The sequence below is a fragment of the Theobroma cacao genome, chromosome 8 (assembly GCF_000208745.1).
Source record: "Theobroma cacao cultivar B97-61/B2 chromosome 8, Criollo_cocoa_genome_V2, whole genome shotgun sequence".
In the NCBI taxonomy this organism is placed as follows: Eukaryota; Viridiplantae; Streptophyta; class Magnoliopsida; order Malvales; family Malvaceae; genus Theobroma; species Theobroma cacao.
This window is the reverse complement of record NC_030857.1, coordinates 15,354,581-15,370,969: the sequence shown is the minus strand read 5'-3', so window position 1 is coordinate 15,370,969 and position 16,389 is coordinate 15,354,581. Positions and strand designations below refer to the sequence as shown.

The 16,389-nt window shown below is 34.9% G+C and overlaps 3 protein-coding genes across 3 annotated transcripts in view; all 3 read right to left on the bottom strand.

Annotated features, from left to right (window-relative positions):
* Positions 1–837, bottom strand: part of LOC18592907 (O-acyltransferase WSD1) — a 4,200-nt gene extending 3,363 nt beyond the window's left edge. Inside the window, exon 1 of the mRNA XM_018125528.1 lies at positions 784–837. Coding sequence (XP_017981017.1) covers positions 784–837 — 54 coding nt within the window. The remainder of the gene's footprint in view (positions 1–783) is intronic.
* Positions 1,671–7,181, bottom strand: LOC18592905. The gene is made up of 2 exons (XM_007019843.2): positions 6,052–7,181; positions 1,671–2,066 (listed from the first exon to the last, which is right to left on the bottom strand). The coding sequence occupies exons 1-2, from the start codon at positions 6,991–6,993 to the stop codon at positions 1,935–1,937; spliced, it is 1,074 nt and encodes a 357-aa protein (XP_007019905.2). The 5' UTR covers positions 6,994–7,181; the 3' UTR covers positions 1,671–1,934.
* LOC18592904 (SNF2 domain-containing protein CLASSY 3) lies at positions 8,942–15,672 on the bottom strand. The gene is made up of 3 exons (XM_018125452.1): positions 14,765–15,672; positions 11,545–11,703; positions 8,942–11,106 (listed from the first exon to the last, which is right to left on the bottom strand). Exons 1-3 carry the CDS (start codon positions 15,632–15,634, stop codon positions 9,175–9,177), a joined length of 2,961 nt encoding a protein of 986 aa, XP_017980941.1. The 5' UTR covers positions 15,635–15,672; the 3' UTR covers positions 8,942–9,174.

Below are 16,389 nucleotides of genomic sequence, written 5' to 3'. Positions count from 1 at the left end.
AGAAAAGAGAAAAAAAAAAAAAGAACAAAAGAGAAGAAAAAAATAAAAAGAGAAAGAGGTGTAGAGAAATTTAAATTAGGGTAGAGTTAAGTAGGTTTGTGAGGTTGTTTGATTTTTATTTTTAATTAATTATTAACATAAAAAATTTATTTTGAGTGGGCTATTAATAATATATAATAAATAAATATTTTCCAACTTTTATCCGTATACATTTCATACTTATTTATATATATATTTTATGTGCACATTATATGCTTATGGTATGTTATACTATATCACCTTTCTTATTCTTTGATACAAATTCTGTCTACGGTGTTTAAGTACAATTACAATATACTATTTCATGTTAGTTTCTTTATATATATTCTTTTTTGACCAATTATACAAATAATTTGTTTTTACGTGTGATGAGAAACTAAACTTAGATTCTGTTGAATATATTAGCAAAAAATGTGTAGTACCCATGGATTCAGTAGATTTTTTTTTATCCAAAAAAACAAACAAAGGCATCCAATAATGTCATATATAGAATTGTAAGTTTTGGCTCAATGGTCGAGTATCTTTATTGAGGAATGAGAGTTCTTTGTGACTAATTATAATAAAACACTAACAATATATCTTTTAAGTCAATTAGATAAATAGCTTTATAAATACTTATATTATTTAATGAATATCATATGATTATTGAAATATAAATATATTTTAATAAATATTATTCTGTTCATATTACACGAAGTGCATCCCATGAGCATGCTCTAGTGAAACTTAAAACCTTGCTTTTACTTGCCACGGAGAAAAGGACTCCTTGGACTTTCCCATGAATTTTGGATTCCCCATGCCCTCTGACTTTTCTCCCATACATAGATTTTTTTCTTTTTCTCAACAAATCCAAGCATGCACGTGTTTCTTGTTTCCCTTTTTCATCCACAATAATTCATATTTAAATTTTAATAATAATTCAAAATATTCTAATTAACACGTTGCTAATTGATTTTAGATGAAATATCTTTTCAAGAATTTAAGACGATATGAATATATAAACATGTAATTCAATCTCAGTCCAATAATATGTATAATAATATATATGTATATATATATAATATCTTTACAACAATTTGGTAATTATTACAAATTTTTATTTAAAATTTATATTAGTAAAGCTTTTAATTTTTTAATCTCTTTAAATGTTTCTTTGAGTTATTTTTAAAAATATATTTTTCTTTTTGGAGATTTTTCTACTTGAAAATAAGTATTAAATATGTAACTTTATTCATACAAAGTTTTCAATATATGAACATGTTTAGATCATTTAAAATTCACATAATTTTAATTTCAGCTCAATTCACGTCATATGATCTCGCAAATCATTTTATATTAGATCAATTTAAACTCAAATCACCACAAATATCGAATCATTTTGAATTTCCAATTACTGTAAATCGAACTGAATCAAACATCAAATCACTTACTTTCAGTTTCCTTCGAATTAAAATTTATCCCATTTCGAGTGGGTTCGGTTCAAGTCATATGTTCTTTCTTTCAAAGCTGCAAAGCATTGACTTTATACGTTCTTTCTTTCAGACCATTGCAGGTCGTAGGCACATAGGCATCATCACTGCAAAAGAGAAAGTGATAAAAAGGGAGAGGGGGCAGGGAGTGGACTATCCAACTAAACCAAGCTTGTGAACTGCATATAGCAAGATTTTGCATTTATGATATTGGCTTAAGGTCTTAATATATAAAGGGTACTGAAACAAATTACAGTCTGAAATTTACATACTGAATAGACATCAGAACCCATACATAAAGAAAAGTGTAAACTGTAAACAATCATCCTTACAACAACACAGCGAAAGCAAACATAATATTATAGCTTACCTTGTGAACACCAATTTCCTTGGTCTTTGTTGTTTTTTTTTTCACAGTATTACCTTTTATCTCAAACTCATCACAGGCCATGGATTCACCCCAGCAGTAGATAGTGAAGGCCGTATAATGGGGACACGTCTAACAACTGAGAACGCTTCGTTGAGACGAGCAGCACGAGTCATGAACTGAGACACCTTCTGCAAATATAAGTCAACAAAAGAACAATTTTGTTAAATTGTACCCTACCAATTTTTTTTTTAATTTATATATATTCCAACACGGGAGCATATAGTATTATTTTGTTAAAATCACAATAATCACTATATTCACTGCATCTCAAATGCAACAACTAAATGAAAAAGGAATTGTGCACAAATAAAAGGGCACAAGCAAAGAGCAAGCAGAACAACCACCCTAGCAGCCATGTATGTAAGAACCCATATACAGAGGGAAAACTTATTGCTCAAAAAACAAACGGGGCTAAGATTTAACCATAAAAAGGGTAAACCTGTTTCTAATCTGGATGAACAAAATATCTCAAAAACAAAGAACAAACAGGTTTTCCTCAAACCTCATACTCCAATACATCCAACCAAAAACCTCCATGACCCAAAAAGAAAAAGAAAAGGCACGGAAGCAAATGTGAATAGTTCGATTATTATGATGAATATCAATATACAGATACAACCACCATGATGTTTGAAGATGATAGGACTTCAGAAATTTACAATCACAACTCCACATATAATTACATGCACAAATGAGTACAAATGTAAATGAATCAAGCTACTCATGAGCTATTCAGGCTCGACTTGGTGTGTACTCAAGATTGACTTGTTTACAGTTGAGCCAAGCTCGAGCTCCAGCTGCTTGGCTAACTAGCAAATCAAGTTCAAGCTTTGTAATGCTTGACTCAAGTGGCTCACAAGCCTTCTCATATTTTTCAATTTTTATATTTTCAACGTTTAAATAAAATACAATATTTATTCATAAATAAAAAAATGGAGTTGACCTAGGTCAACAAGTGATTGAAAGAAGAAGGCAAGAAGCACAAGATACAAGTGGGGATATAACCAAGAAAATTAAGATTGAAGTTCCAAATTTCGAGGGCAAAGTTGATCCTACAGTATTAGTGAAATGGCTTTCCTCTATTGAGGAGTATTTCAATTAGGACGACATGTTGGAAACTCTAAGAATTTGATTTGCAAAAATGAAGCTTGTTGGGTTGACAAAGTTATGGTGCATTGTGTTGAAAGAAACATTGCCAGATGGGACCCAATTCAACGCATAGGATGAGATGAAAGCTAAACTAAAAGAAAAGTATATGCTGCCTAAACATCTTGACAAGATGCATGACAAAGCTCTTACTTTGAAGCAATGCTGCATGTCAGTGGGTGACTACATGCAAAACTTTGATGAACTAATGATTAGGAGTGAATTTGAGGAAGATGTTAACCAAACAGCAGCTCAAAAAGCAGGTCTGGCAGATGAAATCAAGAGACCATTGCTTCAACAGCCTATCTACAATGTCAACAATGCATTTCAAACAGAACTTGATACAGAGGTACTTAAGTTATCCAATTACCAAGAAAGTCTCAGCTCAAGTTGGGGAAATGACAACAAAATGATTTTCTGATGCAACACACAACAACAAATCAGCCCCTTTTCAGTCCTATAACCAGTCCAACAGGTCAAAACCTTCTTCTTCCTATGATGTTTCGAATAATTCAAGTAAGAGTAGTAGGAGTATTACTTGATTAAATGTGGGGAAGTTGGACATAAAATTATACCGATGTCCAAGAAAACATAACTTACACATTGGAATAGATCAAGAGAAGGAAGAAACAATTGAAGAACATGTTGTGGAAGAAAATTCATTTGATAATGGAACTTATGTGGCTGATGATCTTGAAGATGATTGCTATGTGGATATATCTCTCTTGTTTGTTGTTCGATGTATACTTAGAGCTCCTAAAGAGGTAAAAAAAAGATTGGCGAAGGACTTCAATATTTCAAACCTTCGTCTATTGCCATGATTTAGCTAGAAAGCTCATCATTGATGGTGGAAGTTGCATGAATGTTGTTTTAGCCTCCACAGTAGACCACCTCAAACTTTCAACCCAACCTCACTCTCAACCATACAAGGTGGCTTGGATAAACAACATGCTCTGATTCAAGCACTTTGCCACTGGCGTTGTTATTTGATTCCAAAGGAATTTGTTTTGTATTCTGACCATGAGGCTCTTGAGTACATAAACTCTTAAAAGAAGTTGAATCATTGCCATGAAAATTGGGTTGCATTCTTATAAAAATATTCCTTTGTTCTTAAACATAAGGCTGGAACTGAAAATAATGCAGCTGATGCACTTAGTCGAGTTATGCTAATTTTCACTTCTATGGCTATTGAAGTTGTGGGCTTTCAGTTGCTGAAGAGTGATTAACCATCTTGCAAGGACTTTGGCATATTATATGCTGATCATTTCAGTTGGAAAAAATACAGGTTAACCTAATTTTTCCCTGAATGATATTTATATTTTCAAGAGAACTCATCTTTGTTTGCCTAACACATCTCTACAAGAGATAAAACCATTGCAATGGTGGAGGACAGGTTTTACTGGCCAAGCATAAAGCGGGATGTTGGCAGGATTGTTGCTCAATGTCGAATTTGTCAAATATCAGTAGAAGATAGAATACTGATTTATAAATGCCATTGCCAATACCAATTGAACCTTGCAGGATCTAAGTATGTATTTTGTTCTTGGATTACCTAAAATTTAAAGAGTTCATGATTGTTCATGATTCAATCTTTGTGGTGATAGATCCCTATTCTAAGATGGCTTACTTTATTCCTTGTTCCAAGACATCTGATTCCTTACATGTTTCTAAGCTTTTCTTTACAGAAGTTGTTTGACTTCATGGTTTGCCAAAAACCTTTGTTTCAGATAATGATGTAAAGTTTATGAGTTATTTTTGGCGATCCTTGTGGAAAATGTTGAATACATAAGTGAAGTTTTTTTCACCATTTCACCCACAAACCAATGCCAAACAGAAGCTGTAAATAGAAGCTTGGGTTATCTATTATGTTTTTGTGTTGGTGACCATGTTACTAATTGAGACCAAACCCTTCCAATGGCTAAATTTGCATACAATAGCTCTTATCAACCAAAGTAATGAATTGCTAATCACCTAATTGAACCACAAGTTTCTTGATCTGCTACAAATACTTGATTATCCAAGACACTTAGATTTTAATTATGTGTACTATCACAATGATAAATGTGTTGGCCATGATACGGTTGTCAGCTAATAGTCTTAAGGAAAATTCAAAGGTGAAAGGCTTTGAATCTTGATTTGGTTTCTCCATTTTGTATATAGGTTTATCATTCGGCTTATCTTTGTAGAGCGTGAAAGTAAAAAATTTTTGGCTCTATCGGAGAGGGAAGGAACAGTGAAGGAGGAAAGAAAAGATAAAGCAGCTCACACTTGGCCAGTCCATCATAGCAGAGTGGTCCAGTGTTGTAAGCGAGAGGGAACCTAAGGAGAAAGATTAATGGAAAGAGAAAAGAGATGGGTGTTTTCCTTCTTCTTCTTCTTTGGAGGGGGGAGTTGGGAGGAACATCTGAAAATTGACATATTTCTGACCACCCAACAATGAAAAATGTACTATTTCTATCGAACATATTCCCCACAGAACATTTCTTTCAGAAAGTTGCTTTCCATGAACCAAATAGAGCCAAAGGTGAAAAGAAGAGAAGAACTTTTGGGTTTAGATTAGGAAGGAAGTAATAATCAATCAAACATATGAGGTTCGCTCAGGAAAGTACCCAACATTCAAATAAACGACTGACCGCTTCCAAATCAAGAAACTAAATGAAGATGCAAGTAGAAACTATGACTAATCAATCAAACAAAATATCTCAACCAGTCATCAAGAATCTAAAAGAGATAATGCATTAAAAATAAAACAAAGCATAAAGATTCTTGTGATAACAGAGAATGAATACAATTGCAATGTGAAACCTAGAGCAAAAAAAGGATCTTTATTATAATACAGTGGCGCAACTTAATGTGATCTACTAGAGAATAATATAATATGAGACATAATTCATAATTCAATTTCCAATATTGACTGAAATTCATCATATTGACAACAATAATAGAAAAAAAAATGCAGCAACTGACCTTATCATCCATGGTAACCTTCAGCGGCAAGTTCCGGCTCTTCCGCTTCATCTTATACAGTCTGTGTCCCAATATAGCAAAACCCATCACAGCCGCCGCTACAGAGAAGGACCAAACAGGGCTGACCTTGAAAACACAGTATCTCAAGAGCTCAAAAGGAACTTTCCACCATACAACCCTCTTCTTGTCTCCCTCATCAACTGATTTCACACATAACTTCATTTCATCAATCGTAGCACCTTCAGTGTCAATTTGATTACCTTCTCCTCCTTCCAACTCCACAGTGGAGCCATTCCCATCATCAAGCTCTCCTGAATTCTCGACCTCAGCTCCCTTTTTCATGAAGTCACCAAAACCAATGTCGCCCTCCTTCTCATCATCCTCAAACTTCATTGAAATACCATCTCCACCAGAATCAGACCAGAATTTGCCCAAATCCTTATCTTGAACTTGAATTTCTCCAAAGCCCAATCCCTTTTTCCCATCCAAATCACTAAATTTACTATCATCAGGCTTAAGTTTACCTGAATTCTCACTCTTAGCTTCCATTTCTCCAATACCTTCAAAATCTACAGGGGGTTTCTCATTCTCAACAAAACCCAACTCGTTCTTCACATCGGAATCATTAAATTTACGATCATCGGACCGATCACTACCTGAATCGGACCAAAACTCGCCCAAATTCTTCCTCTCATACCGAGTCTCTGACCCGGGATCAATCCAACTCGGATTATCTGACTCAACAGAGCCTTCTTCAGTCGCATCGCCCACCTTGGCATACATACTCTGATTATCAAGAGAGAAGTAATCAGACCTTATCATCCCATCCGTGTCACCTTCGATCTCCTCAAGATTCCTCAACTCCGGCGAGTTAACCACGATGGAGTTTGAGTCCGAGTCCGAGTTTTGGAGCACCTCCCAGTCCAGTAACTCACCTTCCATGGCTGGATTTTGATTCTTTTTTTTTCCTTTTTTGGGCGACCAAATCAAAGAATTGATCTAAAAATAGACACCCCACAAACCCCAATCCCCAATTCAATCCGAAATTTCGCAATTTAGAGAGAAGGGAAGAACGAAAGAACGAATGAAATGGTTGGGCCTTCAAAGTACAAACGCCCAGCAATGGTTAGGGAGTAGCATAGAGGGAGATAAAGGAAGTTGTGAGCGACTACGTGGCATATTTGGATTAGCTGTATCTAGGGGGCCGTATGCCTTTCCATGTTGATGGTCCAATGGAATTTTGACACGTCAAAAAGTAAGCTGGGGGTGAGAACTGGGGTAATGAGAGATAATATCCTTTTCTTCACAGAGAGAGAAATTAGAAGGAGCAGAAGAGGACAAGTGTCAACTGTTTTCGTACACAGATAAGGGAATTAAAATTAAAAATATATAAATACAAAAAAAAAATGATTTGATGACGTCACCGTCATTATAATTGGATCGGTTTGAAACCGTTGGAGATCCGACTTCAGTGTGACCCGAATGGCACTTAAAAAATGTTTATTTAATATATTAATTTAAATCTTCACATATTAATAATTTGAAAATAAATTTTTTAAAAAATGAATCAATTCCATTTAAATAAATGTCATGCAGGTCTTAAGTTTTAAACACAATTCAAGTCGGGTCGATTAATTTGAGAAATAAAAAATTATTTCAAAAAAAATAAATTACGAATTTAATAAATCTTATCGTTAAGTTACCGTTAGGGAAATCTTTTGTAATGCAGCTTGCTAGGAATCAAACAGATGAATTTGAACTTTTTCTTTGAACATGAAACACAATGAAGGTTCTTCTTATGTGGGCTCAAAACACAGAGCAGGGTAGGTTTCAAGTCCGAAAGATTCTAGCTCTATAATCTTCATCCATGGCAGTTTCTGCACTGCCTGGAAGCTTAGAATTCAAGGAAAGAGAAAACCTGAGAATTCATAACAAATTCATCCTCAATGCAAAAGGAACACAATCATATCTTGCTACATCTTTTCCCTTTTTGCTTGGTCAATAATTTGAATGTGCTGGTCATAAACCCAGGTGCAAGAAGTCATGCAGTTTTAACACTGCTTACATATCACCTCAAACAAAATGACCACAATAAGCCCTCAAGGGACTTGGCCAAGAAACATAACTGCACCCCGTAAAACATAAAGCCGATCACAAAACAGAAACAGAATCACAATAACGAGACAAAACGCAAGAGGACATTCGTCCTTAAATTCCATCAGCAGCAACCAGATGTCATACCCCACACATTGCCACTGATAAATTTATTGAAATAACTAAGGCACTTTAACAGAACAAAACAAACTGATGAATTCCCCTTTCGCAAACAGAATAAGGCCAACACATTAAAAATCCAGAAAATTTGGAATGTTAATAGTTCAAGATCCCTTATCTCAGGCCTTGGGTGCAAGCAAGCCCTGCCTTGAGTTTTTAAATTCTGGAAACATCAGTTTTTAAAGACTTTGCCAAGCTCTCATCATCAATGCCTGTTGCCAACACAGTAGGAGGCAGATATTGCAATAGCAAAGTCTTTCTCATCACAGTTGAGTTGATAGTGAACTAATCCCTTAGGAAACACAAACATGTCTCAAAAAGTTAAAATACTAATTTCAGTCCATGTATCATGCTTACCACCTAAAAGGCATTACGGCACACACTCAATTGAGGTGAACAGAGTAGCAAAACTAAATATTGAAATAAATAATGCAGATATGGTCTGGCATTCCTTGTTTCCTATATTGGTTATGTTCCTCATTTGTTGTCAAGAGAAAATATAAGTTCTCAAGATGTAAAGCACACTAGATGATCATAGATGATTAGTTGAGCAGAAAAAGGAAAAACAAAGCAGTAGCATACAAGATGTGCTTAAGATATATGAAGTACAGGAAATCTTAAAGATTAAAAACCCAGACCAACTACTATTTGTGCACACCAGTAAGGATTCCAATTCTGCATTGGTTCATCATCATTTAATTCTGATCAGCATACACATTTAGTCAAAGACTCCATGCAGCTTTAAAACCCCAGTACACTATATAAACAAAAAGCAAACAATATCAGCTCCTCAAGTTAGGACTCTTTCAGTGCCTTCTATAATGAAATATCTACAGGTATACATCATTGTTACAAATCCCCAAAATTTACAACTAAGTCAAGATCTTTGGGCTGGTTTATTATCTTTTCAAACATAGACTTGAGTTTCTCATGCTGAAACATCTCTTCCAAAATTTTATCCTCTAAAACATCATAGACTTTCTTCTGCTGATCATCACCCTTCTCAGAAGAAGAGAACACCAGCTCAGATAGCCGATCCTTCCCAGCTTGTCGATAGCATTTCAATCCTTCCATTGTCCCAGATGAGATAAGGTGGTAAGTGTAGACAATCTTTTTCTGCCCCAGCCTATATGCACGGGATATACCTTGTCTTTCCACAGATGGGTTCCATGTTACATCAAGCAAAACCACCCTTGATCCTCCAACAAGATTTATACCTTCAGAACAAGCCTTTGTCGAAGCAAGCAATACCCTTGCTTTGCTCGTTGGATCATTAAAAACATTGATTGAGGATTGACGCTGCTTTATATCACATTTTCCATGCATGTACAGTATCTCCTCCCCTTCCTTCCATTTAAAAAAATCCTTAAGCTGATCCATTATTAAGTTTAGTGGTTCAAGATATTGACTGAAAACGATGACCTTCTCATCCAGAGCTTCACTAAACTTAAGCAGTTCCTTAAGGAATTTTGTTTTAACTCCTTTATCCGGCTTCAGTCTTATTCTTTCTAACTCATCCATGCGAGCAATGGAGCTAACACTTTCCATAACATCCTTCTGATCTGATAACTGCTGCAACAAAGAGGGATGGATGGAGATCAAGGACACATAATAATCTAAGAAAAGAGCATTCTTTGTTTCCTTAAGACGCTCAAGAATTTTCTTCTGAAGGTCAGATGGCTGTAAAACAACCACAGAATGCCTCAAACCAGGAAGGGTAGTTTGTAAGATTGTACCTTTATGCACATGCACAAATGGTTTAATTACAGCTCTAAGCTCTTTCAGTTTCCCAGCTTCATCTCTATCAGCAACTTTGCCAATGGAACCAGTCAAAGAGGCCCATTTCTCTTTTGCTTCATTTCTTTTGAAACGGCAATTTTTACCAACCCTTTCTTGGTTTCTTGACTGGATTCCTTCTGCAAATTTCGGTCTCACTAAGCAGAGTGTGTTGAAGAGCTCATCAAAGTTATTCTGGAAAGGAGTTCCAGAGAGAATGATCCGGCGTTCTGTTTTAATCATTGACAAAGCCTTCCACATAAGAGTTCCTTCATTCCTAGGTGTGTGGCCTTCATCAAGAACAAAGAGACCAGGAAGCTCAAGAAGGATTCTACTGACATGCTTATCTATAGCTGTACATTTTCTTTTCCCCTTATTCTCTGTCCCAGCAAGTTGCTCAAAGAGTCGATAACTGACCCCCAAAATGCCTCCATCAGATTTCCAGGAAAGCAATTTCACCAAACGACGGGCAAGAGGTCCATCTGGGACATTCTGTTTAAATTTTTCATAAAGACCAATACCCTTTGCTTTTTCCTTGCCAGTAAAATCCAGACTGTTCAGATTGTGAAAGGGAATATCAACCTTCCACTTCCTAAACTCTGCTGCCCACGTGAGTAGCATACTTCGAGGAGCAACAATCACTGGCCTGCAACCTGGATATTCTTTTAAATATGTGTATAGAAAGACTATGGTTAGGAGAGTTTTCCCTGTCCCAGGAGCATGAGATATAATGCATCCACCACCACCATTGGATGAGTTTTTTGACTTATCTCGATATATTCCTCCTGCTATATTATTCCAAATAAATTCAAAACCTTCACGCTGATGCGGGTACAGTTGACCTTTTACTTTCGGAATGATTTCCCACACTGTGCCTTGGATATCTGCCCAGGGATCACAACCAGGCATATCACAGTCAGAGTCGTGATATTGAAGGCCATCAAATATAGCAGCGTCCACCATGCCAAAGTCTCGCCTCTCAAATTTTCCATACGGATCTGTCATCTGCAATAAGCGTAACCAAATTATGAAGAATCAAATATCTGATGTTAGTAAGAGCTATTTACTCAAGTGTTGCCAACAAAAAACATATTACGTCTGACTTGCAAATATCCATATCAATAGTTTTGAGCCATTTAGCTTGTCTACCATCATAGTTTTCATTGAAATTGTAGAAATCTATATCCATCAAGTTTTATGAAGTGGGCTTAAAATTCCAGCTATTCGTAGCACAAACATTACCTAATATATTTCAAAAACAAAAATGCCAATTAAACAACCCAGCTTCTGGCAGATTTGTGTTTCAACTTTGAATAAGCAATACAAAAGTAAGGGGAAAGCGAGCCAAAAATACTTTGTATATCCAGCAATAAAAATTAATTTCAACAAATTTCAACATAGATTATTATAAATATTAAGAATAGAGGATCGTACACAACTTACAAAAGGTGGTACAATATATTTGATCTCCAGTTGTACAAAAGAGCAAAATTTGCATTTCAATCCAATTTCTTCATCAAGGATAATATGATGATGCCCTTGACGACAGAGGGTTGCTGTGTCATGTTTAACCTCAGAAACATCAGCATCTTCTTTTCCCACCTGTTCACCAATATGAACAATATAAGTTTCAGTTCAAATATACAAAAGTAGAATGCAGACAAGTTGAGATAAAGTTTCACAGGAAAAATAACTTAGATGCATGCTTTCACTTCTCCCTCCCTCTTCTGCATATTTAATATCTCAAATTATCAGCCTATATGACATTGAAAGTAGTAATGTAAGGGCAAACAAACTCTGATCCGGTAAAGCAGAATCCAACCAGTAACAGTATAGCACACAGGTCACCATCTCTACTAAACTTTTCGTACGGCTTCAAAAGCATTCACTGCAAATTTAATCTTCAAGGAGTGCAGATGCATAAACATATAGCTATTTTTCTACTAACAAGATTAACTGCACCTAGAAGATCTTAGAAATGACAGATATTCCTTTCTAAACAAATCAAGATCTACAACCTCAAAAGCGAAGGCCTTTATTTTAGTTTATAGCATTTCTAGGAAGATGTATTTCTGACTGTGTGTCCATTGTTTGTGTGTGTGTGTGTATAAATTCATGGAAACACACATCCATGCAAGAAGGAAACAATGGAGTTGTGCTTTTTGTATATGTGTTGCATTTGTGCATACAAAGAGCTTCACATATACAAAGCATCAAATAAGGACTAGATTTTGTGAACTTCAACATGAAAGAATAATTAAATAAAAACTAGGGTTAGAAACCCATAAAGATGCAAATATTGTATTAGCAGATCATTAGGCTTTCTATTTTGGAATGAATTATATTAGACTTCTACCAAGAATCTCATGACTTTCTTGGAAATTATATGGGCTGGCAAGCTGACAGCCTGACACAACATTTCTCTGATACTTTGATGGTGCTATTAGGTACACATATAAGAAACTAAAGCGTTGAACATTTATAAGAGTGGAAGGCACCATAAGATATAAACCACCAAACAACAACTATACGCACATTGTATTATATGTTTCTAACCTGTCTGCTTCAAAGCAACACAGAGTGGTTCTCAGTCCAAATTTTTAAATAAAAAGAAAGCTTAAATCCCTTAGGTTCAAGTCCTAGAAAAAAGCTCACATCCTCTTAGGTACACATATAAGATGGTGCCATTTGGTACGCATATAAAAAACTAAAGCATTGAACAGCTTTAAGAGTGGAAAACACCATAAGATATAAACCACCAAAGAATAAGTATATGCACATTGCGTTATGAGTTTCTAACCTGTATGCTTCAAAGCAACACAGAAGGATTCATACTCTAAATTTTAAATAAGAAGAAAGTTTGAATCCCTTAGGTTCAATTCCTAGAAAAAGGCTCACATCCTCTTTTTTTTCTTTTTTTGGATAATAAAAAAAGGGGGCCCACATCTTACAGAAAGCACATAGACAGTGACTTTAAAGAAAACTCACTGCCCTTGCAAGATTTCAGTAATTGAAAATTAGAAACCAATGTTCTTAGAGACGACAGATGCACAGTGCTAGGCCATTATATCGCCTGAAGCACAAGGTACAAAGAAAAAAGCCCTTGCCGAAGCGAAGAACTTATTTCTGAGAGATAATTATTGGAGTACATACAAGACAAAAAAAAATCCTTATGCATTAAATCAAAGAAGCTTAAAACTATAAGGATTTTGTTAATAAACATACAAGAGTTTACTCCACTATATCGCCTAATATGTTCCAAAGATCAAACATTATCATAACTAATATCATAAACAAAAGTCCAAGTTTCTTCACTTTCATCTTCAATAAAAGTTTAGTGCCAATATATTATTTACTTTTTTTAATTCTTGTAAACAGAGCTGAAATTGTCCCTTTTTATTATTAAAAGAATAGTTAACAAAAGAAATTAAAAACTAAAAGAACCAAAGGGAGACTTAAAGTCAAGCATGCTTTTTTGTCTAGATGTACAAACATATATATATTTTTCTACTGACAACATTAATTGTGCCTAGAAGATCTTATTAATAACAAAGATGTTTTGCATCTTATTTCTAAAAGTGAATTAATGGAGTACATACAAGACAAAAAAAATCCTTATGTATTATATCTATGAAGCTTAAAATATAAGGATTTTGTTAATAAACATTCAAGAGTTTACTCCACTATATGGCCTAATATGTTCCAAAGATCAAACATTATCATAACTAACATCATAAACAACGGTCCAAGTTTCTTCTCTTCCATCTTCAATAAAAGTTGCACAAATATATTATTCTTGTAAACAGAGCTGAAATTGTCCTTTTTTATTATTAAAAGAATAGCTAACAAAAGAAATTAAGAACTAAAAGAACCAAAGGGAGACTTAAAGTCGAGCATGCTTTTTTGTGCAGATATATAAACATATAGTTATTTTTCTACTGACAACATTAACTGTGCCTAGAAGATCTTAGAAATAACCAAGAAGTTTTGCATCTTATTTCTAAAAGATAATTAAAGGAGTACATAGGTAACAAAGAAAATCCTTATGTATTCTATCTAAGAAGCTTAAAACATAAGGATTTTGTTAATAAAGATTCAAGAGTTTACTCCAGTATATTGCCTAATACGTTCCAAAGATCAAGCATTATCATAACTAATATAATAAACAAAGGTCCAAGTTTCTTCACTTCCATCTTCAATAAAAGTTGTGCAAATATGTTACTTACTCTTTTATTCTTGTAAACAGAGTTGAAATTGTCCCTTTTTATTATTAAAAGAATAGCTGACAAAAGAAACTAAAACTAAAAGAACCAAAGGGACACTTAGAGTCAAACATGATTTTTGTGAACGTGCCTGGGCCCAAAAGGTGAGCACCTGATTAATGGCATCTCACCCGGAGGGGGTCAAGCATGATTTACCTTGATTTCACTGCACCCTTGGCGCCTAGGCTTAGAAGCACAGCAAAAATTGCCATACTAATAAAGCAACATTAATGAAATGCAAATGCAACAATGTTAAAAACATAATGCAAGAAATTCACCATGATACTTAAAACATTCCAATCTGAAGTTACACCCATATATACGTATCATACACATAAAAAGCAATAAAATCAAATTATATAGAAATATATGTCTGCTTGTTTTGAATGCCAACAACATACTATGGGAGCATCAGTAGAACCAATCTCAGAAGACGCAAGACAAAACTGGAACTCAGCCCAAAGTGCATCCATTTCTTCCTCAGATTCTGTTTTCTCAGGAGGAATCGTCTCCTCAACTCCAAAAGTGAACTTTAGAGGCAAAGTGTCGGAACTGGTTTCCTGTTGGAATGGCTCCTCCAATGTAGAACCTGAGTCTTCTTCTCCCAAAATAGAATCCGTAAGAATCTTAAGAAGGTCAACTCTTTTGGAGGAGCTGGCCCTTCCCTTTCTACAGCTAGACTTGGTTCTGGTTACATCTTCATTAACTCCAGAATCATCTGAATCAACCAAAACAGGTTTGATTCTCTTCCGTCCCACAGGAGTCCCCTGACTGTTATAAATTTGACAACTTTCCACTCCATTCTTCTCAGAGACGAACTCAACCTCTCCACGCCTTCGTTTCACACGGCTGGCTGTCTCAATACCCACAGTTTCGTCGTCTGACTGGTCCTCCCCCCCATAATCCAAGTCATCCGAATCGTCATTATCCTCACCACTAGCAAGCCCATCAGAACCGTCCACTGAAACAATAACGTCATCGTCATCGTCATCGTCATCACTACTACTCTCAAGATGAACAAGATCAGCCTCTTCGTCTTGTTGACCTTGTTGGCGGTACTCTACCACTTCACTGTCAGAATCTTCTATCAAAATCTGCTCTTCATCGGTTTCCTTTTGAGAAGCCACAGATATACTCCCCCTAACACTGCGGCTGGAACCCTCACCCGTAGCCATATTCTTCTCCTCCTTCCTCTTCTTGTACTCCCTATACAACTTGGCATCCTCCCTACTTCTCGTTCTTGAAGCAACCGGCATCGACCGATTCAACATTGTATGCAGATTAACTTAAAATTAAAAAAAAAAAGGAAAAAAAAGGGTTGTCCAGTTTCAGACTTTGAGGGCTCAAGCAAAAAAGGAGGGAAAGAGAGAGTTAAGAGAGGTAGAGGAAGACAAGAAGGCGCAAGCAGTGCATGAGGAAGAGAACAAACCCGAACTGTCAATGCGCCGTCGTATAGGTCAAATTTCGAAGGCAAGCGAGTTGAGGCTTTAAATTCCCCAACTGCCCCTCTTTCTCTTAACTATTTACTTATTGACCTGGCAGTAGTGATATCTTTTGGGATTTGGTATGTCAGTACATAATAAACTTAAAAAGGAGTAAGATTTTATTTTTTGTAATAATTAAAAAGGTATGTAAATTATTTTAAAATTTTCAATTTTTTTATTTAAAAAGAAGTGTGAAAAATCGAGTAGTAGTAATGTTCTTTACGATTCCATACGTTAGCATATGATTTTTTTCACATAATATTTTAAAAATTTTTAAATAAAATTTTATTTTTTATAAGACTAATTAAATTTTTATATTTTATTTTCAATCAAATAAAAATTTGTAATTAACTATTCACTTATTAATTAATATTTCACTTTGAGAATGATGATATAATTATGTAAATATAAAATGATAAATAATGATTCACTTAATAACAATTAACTAATTTTTATTATAAATATTTATTTAATATAAAGTAAAAATATAATAATTTAATTAAATATAATAAAATAATACTTTATTTTAAATTTTAAAAATA

Coding starts and splice junctions, on each gene's coding strand:
- LOC18592905 (XM_007019843.2), bottom strand. CDS start 6,993: ATGGAAGGTGAGTTACTGGACTGGGAGGTGCTCCAAAACTCGGACTCG. Junction 2,067..6,051: donor AGGTTACCATGGATGATAAG/GTCAGTTGCTGC, acceptor TTATATTTGCAG/AAGGTGTCTCAGTTCATGAC.
- LOC18592904 (XM_018125452.1), bottom strand. CDS start 15,634: ATGTTGAATCGGTCGATGCCGGTTGCTTCAAGAACGAGAAGTAGGGAG. Junction 11,704..14,764: donor GTTCTACTGATGCTCCCATA/GTATGTTGTTGG, acceptor ATTGGTGAACAG/GTGGGAAAAGAAGATGCTGA. Junction 11,107..11,544: donor AATATATTGTACCACCTTTT/GTAAGTTGTGTA, acceptor CGCTTATTGCAG/ATGACAGATCCGTATGGAAA.